Genomic DNA, 7,102 nt, shown 5'->3' with positions numbered 1-7,102 from the left:
TTCCCATTCCCCTGTCTCCTCTATGCCCATCCCCTGTGTATCCCCTGTATTCCCACTCCCCTGTCTGTCTCCTCTGTGCCCATTCCCCTGTGTATCCCCTGTATTCCCATTCCCCTTGTGATGAAATATGCCATTCATCAGGCACTCTGTATTCTATGCCATTCATCAGGTACTCTGTATTCTCTGTGTTTGATTGTGCCTGTGACTGTGACAAGCAGGGGAATTTAGTTTCAGTTTCATTTCCTTACCTGTATTGTATTGTGTGTAGGGCTCCACCCATACCTGGCCCCGACTTAAGCAGGCCCCAGCGTGTCTCACAGGCAGTACAGCAGATCTCTGGATGAGAGACACTTCTCCACTGTGTATTACTTTCTGAGTTAATAAAAGCCTTGCTTTGCTCCGTTAACGTTGAGTCTCGGATTCATTGAGGCACATCACCCCTGTCTCCTCTGTGCCCATCCCCTGTGTATCCCCTGTATTCCCACTCCCCTGTCTGTCTCCTCTGTGCCCATTCCCCTGTGTATCCCCTGTATTCCCATTCCCCTGTGTATCCCCTGTGTTCCCATTCCCCTGTGTCTGTGACCTTTTTTATTTTAATCTGGTAGTACTTGTTACAACACATCAACTTCATAATAAATCCATTACATTCATTAACCACAATAAGGCTAAACCTTAAAAAAACAGCTTTAAGATTAACAGTACAAATACAATAATACATTTTCCTGTGTGTGTGAGAGTCTCCCCTCTCTATTCCCTATATCTCCCCATTCGCTCATTAATCCTCATGTTCTCTCCAATAAATTAATGATTGAACACTTGGCCCAGGTGATCGCGGACCTGCTCACGGTTGGCCAATGTTTCCAACTAGACCCTTGCCTACACAGAGCCTGCGATTGGCCTCACTCGATTGGCTTCAGGAGCAGCCCTGGTCCGGTTAGAGTGCCCTCCTGATATTTAAACCCCCTCAGCTACTGAGTTTGTTAAAACGTTTGCGACTCTTGGCAGTGTGAGTGAGGAACGGAATTTTTCGGTGTGATAGGCTAATCTCAGGTAAGTAGACCAGGCAACTTCTGCAGAAGTTTAGCATTAGTTTAAGCCAAGGCTTTAAGCTGGTATCTGATCAATGGTTGTATTTTATTCTTGAGTTGGTCTACCCCCTCCCAGTAGTCCTTTTACAAGTGTTGCAGTTAAATTTGCAGAATTTCAATCCTGCTCATTCAAGCTCCTCTTGACGTCCCTACACTGTTTTGTGCGTGGGTCGAATTCCGGAGGGGCTGTTTGTCAATTTCAAATTACGAATTCGTTCGCTCCCTATTTGTGCTCGCGTTTCAAACGTTACTTTCAACTCTCTTTAGCGAAAGGAACGTTGTTTAACTTGCTCAGTCCTGCAAACTGTGTTTTGTGGGGTATTGCAAACCGTTTCTTGACTCCTCCCTCTTCTCGATGTTTACCTGCTTGGTTGTGTTTGTACACCACCACTTCTGGTTTAGAATAACTACTGAGATTGTGCTGTGCAAAAAATGCTTTTCAGACTTTTGAGGGCAGGTCTGAATTTGGGGGGCGGGGGAAGTGAAGGGTTGATAGGTAACCGCAACTGTTTTAAAATTGTTTTATTGTTGGCTGTTGATGCCCATTGTTTGGTACTGAGCCCCACACCGCAGGACTGGCCCAAGCTTCCCTCGAGTTGGTCAACATTGTGGGTTTATAGTCTCTCTTCAGCCACACCTGAGTTGCTAGTACTGAGGGAGCGCCGCACTGTCGGAGGGGCAGTACTGAGGGAGTGCCGCACTGTCGGAGGGGCAGTACTGAGGGAGCGCTGCACTGTCGGGGGTGCCATCTTTTGGGTGAGCCTTTAAACCTGAGGGCTCCATCTACCCCCTCTTGTGGATATAAAGATCCCACTGGCATAATTTAGAAGAGTGGGGGAGGGTGTACTGACCAATATTTATCCCTCAACCAACATCACTTTAAAAAAAAAACACAACTATGTGGGATTTGCTGTGCACACATTGGCTGCTGTGTTTCCTACATTGCTTCTAAGTGGCTGTGAAGCCCTTGATGCCCTGTGATCATGAAAGGTGCTATAGAAATGTAAGCTATGTTTTGTTATAATTAAGTAGTGGAGTTATTTAATTATATTGGTTTTTAAAATTTTGGGGAATTAAGGAATATGGGGAAGTTGGAGGGGGAATTAAGGAATATGGGGATAGTGGGGCAAGGTAAGTTGCAGAGGATCAGTCACTATCTTGTTGAATGGTGGCGCAGGCTTGAAGGGCTGAATGGCATCCTTCACTCCTGTAGAAGGAGTGACAAAAATGAACACTGGCTGGTTTTTTGTAATGAAATTTGGATTGTGAAGGCCTATGATATTGAGCTCTGAACTGTGATGCAATGTTATCCATAAGCAAACCATAGATTTCTAAGGAGGATGGGGGGGGGAGGAAAAAGTGAATGGTGTTATTGAAGTTGCATTTATACAGCACTAAGTAATGAAACATCCCAAGGTGCCTTACTAGAGTAATATCAGACCAAAAATTGACTGCCATATTGGGACAGATGACCAAAAATGTAGTCAGTTGAGTTTTATTTACAGGAATGTCTTAGAGGGAATGCTCGAGCCTCAGTAGCTGGAGGCACAGCCACCAATGGTGCGGTGACTGGGGATGTACAAGAGGTCAGAATTGGAGGGTTGTCGGGCTAGAGGAGATTGTAGGGGTGAGGCTGTGGAAAAGGGAAGGCTGAGCAATGGCTTTAAAATTATGAAAGGGCTTTGATAGGGTTGACCACTCCTGGGAAGACCAAAACTAGGGTCATAAATAAGTCATTAATCTAAAGGAATTTGGAAGAAAGTTTTACCTAGTGCTGGGTGGAACTCTCTACCACATGCAATAGTTTTATTTCTATTTCTTCTAAGTGGTGGCTTGAAGTATAGAGGGGGTATATCTCTCTAACCTGACTGTTCTAAAACCCTCTGATCTGTGTGCTCCTCCAATGCTGGCCTCTTGCACAGCCTGCCCCCCACCCCCACCCTATTAATTGCTCCACCATTGGTGGCTGTGCCTTCAGCTGCCTAGGCTCTAAGCTCTGGAATTTCCTCTAAACCTTTCTGCCTCTCTCCTGCAGTTGTACAGGGCCTTGGTGAGACCACACCTTGAGCATTGTGTGCATTTTTGGTCACCTTATCTGAGGAAGGATGTTCTTGCCATGAAGAGTGCAGTGAAGATTCACCAGGCTGATACCTGGGATGGCAGGAATGATGTCTGAGGAGAGATTGGGTCGATTGGGCTTATTTGCTGGGGTTTAGAAGAATGTGAGGATCTCATTGAAACTTATATAATTCTAACTGGACTAGATGCAGGAAGGATGTTCCTGATGGTGGGAGTCTAGAACCAGGGGTCACAGTCTAAGGATAAGGGATAGGCCATTTAGAACAGAAATGAGGAGGAATTTCTTCTCCCAGAGAGTGGTGAACCTGTGGAATTCTCTACCACAGAAGGCAGTGGAGGCCAATTCATTAAATATATTCAAGGAGTTAGATATATTTCTGAAGGTGGGGACAGGGTACTGAATTTGGATGATCAGCCATGATCTCATCAAATGACTGAGCAGGCTTGAGGGGCTGAATGGTCTACTGCTCCTATCTGCATGTTTCCTCTAAGGAACACTTGCCTACCTCTTTGACCAAGCTTTGGTCATCTGTCTTAATATATCCTTGTATGGCTGTCAAATTTCACAGAGTGCCTTAGGACACTTTTACTATAAGGCACAACAGAAGTAGTTTGGGAATGTTTTGCCCCCCAACCAACAGAGACCCCCAGAATTGAAACTGAAGTGCTTAAAGAATTGTGTGCAAGGACCAGTTTTAAAAACTTCTCTTTTTTTTTTTTCTTAGTCTTGATGGCATCTACTGGTCTCCAGATCCTGGGGTTGGCGCTCTCTGCTGTTGGCTGGCTGGGCACCATCATCTCCTGCGTGCTGCCCATGTGGAAGGTCACTGCTTTCATCGGCAACAACATCGTGGTGGCCCAGACCATCTGGGAGGGCCTCTGGATGAACTGTGTGGTCCAGAGCACGGGCCAGATGCAGTGCAAGATCTATGACTCCCTGCTGGCCCTTCCTCAGGATCTCCAGGCTGCCCGGGCCTTGATGGTCACCAGCATGTTGCTGGGTGTGCTGGGCATCTTCATTGGCATCACCGGGGCCAAGTGCACCAACTGCATGGAGAGTGAGGCGGCCAAGGCCAAGGTGGCCATATTCTCCGGGGTGACCTTCCTGCTGGCCGGCTTGCTGCAGCTCATCCCGGTCTCGTGGTCAGCCAACACCATCATCAAGGACTTCTACAACCCCTTGGTGACAGAGGCCCAGAAGAGGGAGCTGGGGGCCTCCATCTACCTCGGCTGGGGGGCTGCAGGGCTGCTGCTCCTGGGTGGAGCCCTGCTCTGCTGCTCCTGCCCCCCAAAGCCCACCAGGTACAGTGTCCGGTACTCTACCCATGCAAGACCCTCCAGTGAGTCCACCTCCAAGAACTACGTTTAGATCTTCTGGGCTGTTGCTTCCTGTTTGTTGGGACAGTAAAAGCAAGCTTTGCCTTTTTTATATCGGTTGTTTTTAAAGCTTTCTGATCTAAAATGAGCTAGTCATTTTGAAGTTTACTCCATGTGTTGACCATTTGTCTTTAATCTCTCTGCCCATCTTGTATCACCAATGGGCAAGAAGATGGCTTCCTGGTTCTGTCTCCTTCACTCCCGTATTCCTCATCAGAAGTCCTGACTCTTCACCATCCCCAATTTTCCCTTTTTTTACTTTCAGACCAGGGCACTTTGTGGAATCTGGTGTTCTCTCCTTGGTTTGGTATCTGTCCCAGGTCCCTAAAGTAAGGGGTGCAAATATCACCTTGGTTTGCAGAGTACTCTGTACATCTTTCATCTGTCCCTGGTCTCCATACAAGGGGTAGGAATATTGCCAATGGGGCTAAGAATGATTGGCCATTAGCCTACCTGATGTAATGTTTAACTCTTGATGGGTGGTGGCGGACCCTTGGTTCCCCAATGATTGGTTCCCTGGGTGCCCTCTGACCTTCAAAATTGCACAGCTGTTGAAATGGTGTAGTTCACCACTTGGTCTATAGGTCAGTCAAAGTGTTGGGATTATCTTGGGCCTAGTGGTACAGAAGGGTTGGGATTATCTTGGGTTATCACCCCTAAAAGTTGGGTTTAACTTGATGCCAAAACATTGGGTGAGCCTTGTGCTCAAGGCTTCTTGAGTGTTGCTTGTTTCCTTCAATCAAGTAGCCTAACTTGCATTGGCATTCCTCACTTGTCTGAAGTTGAGTTGGAGAAGCTAACCATCTCTTGCTGGACTACCTCCAGCTCTCTGACTTGGGTTAGCCTAGCCCAGCTGGTTGAGGTGGCTTCTGCTGGAGATCCTGTCCTGAGGCTTCAAGACCTTGGCCAATAGACAGCCAGCCTAGCTGCAAAGGACCTCCTCCCAATATCGTTGAGATGTGAGGCTGTGTCATTGGGGGAGGTGATGTGACTTTGTCCCCAATCTGTTCCCATTATTTTAGAATGTCTGAAATGGTCTCTATTGCCCTGATCACCACCCAGTGATTGGCAATACCTGATCAAAATCCTGGCACAAGGAGTGGTCAAGGCATGGTGACTTTGGTCACCCAATGCTTCAAGCTTTGAATTCTCTTCCCAAGACTATAGCCCTGGTGGAGGGAGGTCTGAACTGGTCGTGCATTGATTCAACCCTTGGGGGTTTTAACTTGGGTTTTTAAATGGCAGTTTGATGCCTCTGTTTGCATGGAGGTTAATTGATTGTCTTGATGTTTACTTCTTAATAAAGCTTAGTCTCACTTGTGTCTGTTCAGTGTCCTTGTTTAACCTTGCACTGATTGCTGTAATCCAAATTATATCGAGCTGGAAAGGCCCAGGCTCCATCCTGGTGCTAGAAGAGTTTTCTGTTTTTTTCCCCCCATCTGTTTCCTCTTTCACTTCCTTCCCATCCTAATTACAGCCTGGGATCCCACTTGAGAGAGGAGCTCTTAGCCCATTGAGTCGGCAGGCCACTAAAACGGTCTGCTGACAACAGTTGAACAATGACGGATGGGTAAAGACCCTCTGGTCCATCCAGCCTGTCCCACCCACCCCCCAACAATTGATAGCTTGTGTATCACAATATATACACTCCACTCAACCCCAGGAGTGGCAAAAACCAATTTATCAATCCAGGCCAATTTAGGGGGACAATCTGGGGAAATTCCTTTGACCCATCTTGGCAATCGAAACCAATCCAAGAGATCACCTGAATTTCCTGCAGTTCTGACCTTAAAGGGAGTGAAACTTTCCTTGAGCCAAATGGGAAAATAATATTCTCAATTCTGTGCAGTGCTGGGGCCCAAAGTGATTCTAGAGGACTTTAAACTCGTCAGCAGCCGGGTGTTGGAGTTGACTCTCTGGCATCTGTTGGGTGATTCCAGCTGGACAGTTAATCTACTTGCTATCGGCAAGGAGCAAGGCTAACTTTTAGATCTTGGCCAATGGGACTGATTAGCAGGTCTGAGTGGGGGAGGGGATGGAGCAAAAGAGGTTTGGTCAAATTGAGTGTTTCAGTTGGGGGCAGGGGAAAGGAGATTAAACTCTTCACAGCCTTGAAGTGACCTTTATCCCCATTACATAAAATTTACAGCACTAACCAGCCATTTGGCCCAACTGGTCCATGCTGATGTTTATAAGAAATAGGAGCAGGAGTAGGCCATTCAGCCTTCAAGCCTGCTCTGCCATTCAATAAGATCATGGCTGATCTATCTCACTCCACCTTCCCACACTTCTATCTCGACTCCCACCTTCCTGCACTATCTCCATATCCCTTAATCTGCTTCATTCCAAGAAATGTATTGACCTCGGTCTTTAATATACTCTGAGCCTCCACAGTCCTGTAGGTAGATAATTCCCAAGATTCACCACCCTCTGTAGAAATTGCTCCTCATCTCAGTCCTAAATGGCCAACCCCTTATTCTGTGACTCACCTTATGTTCTACATTCCCCAGCGAAGAGGAAACATTTTCCCAGCATTAACCCTGTCAAGCCCCTTAATC

At 46.9% G+C, this 7,102-nt stretch overlaps 1 protein-coding gene across 1 annotated transcript; it reads left to right on the top strand.

Moving 5' to 3' along the window:
- The first annotated feature begins 944 nt into the window (after positions 1-944).
- LOC147095477 (claudin-4-like) lies at positions 945-5,864 on the top strand. Its single transcript, XM_085974618.1, has 2 exons — positions 945-1,050; positions 3,893-5,864. Exon 2 carries the CDS (start codon positions 3,898-3,900, stop codon positions 4,534-4,536), a length of 639 nt encoding a protein of 212 aa, XP_085830744.1. The 5' UTR covers positions 945-1,050; positions 3,893-3,897; the 3' UTR covers positions 4,537-5,864.
- Positions 5,865-7,102: the final 1,238 nt, after the last annotated feature.

This window comes from Somniosus microcephalus, unplaced genomic scaffold (assembly GCF_052327205.1).
Source record: "Somniosus microcephalus isolate GS21.2 unplaced genomic scaffold, FLI_Smic_1.0 unresolved_chr1, whole genome shotgun sequence".
Taxonomy (NCBI): domain Eukaryota; kingdom Metazoa; phylum Chordata; class Chondrichthyes; order Squaliformes; family Somniosidae; genus Somniosus; species Somniosus microcephalus.
The sequence above is the reverse complement of the archived record's forward strand: the minus strand, read 5'-3'. Positions and strand labels throughout refer to the sequence as shown.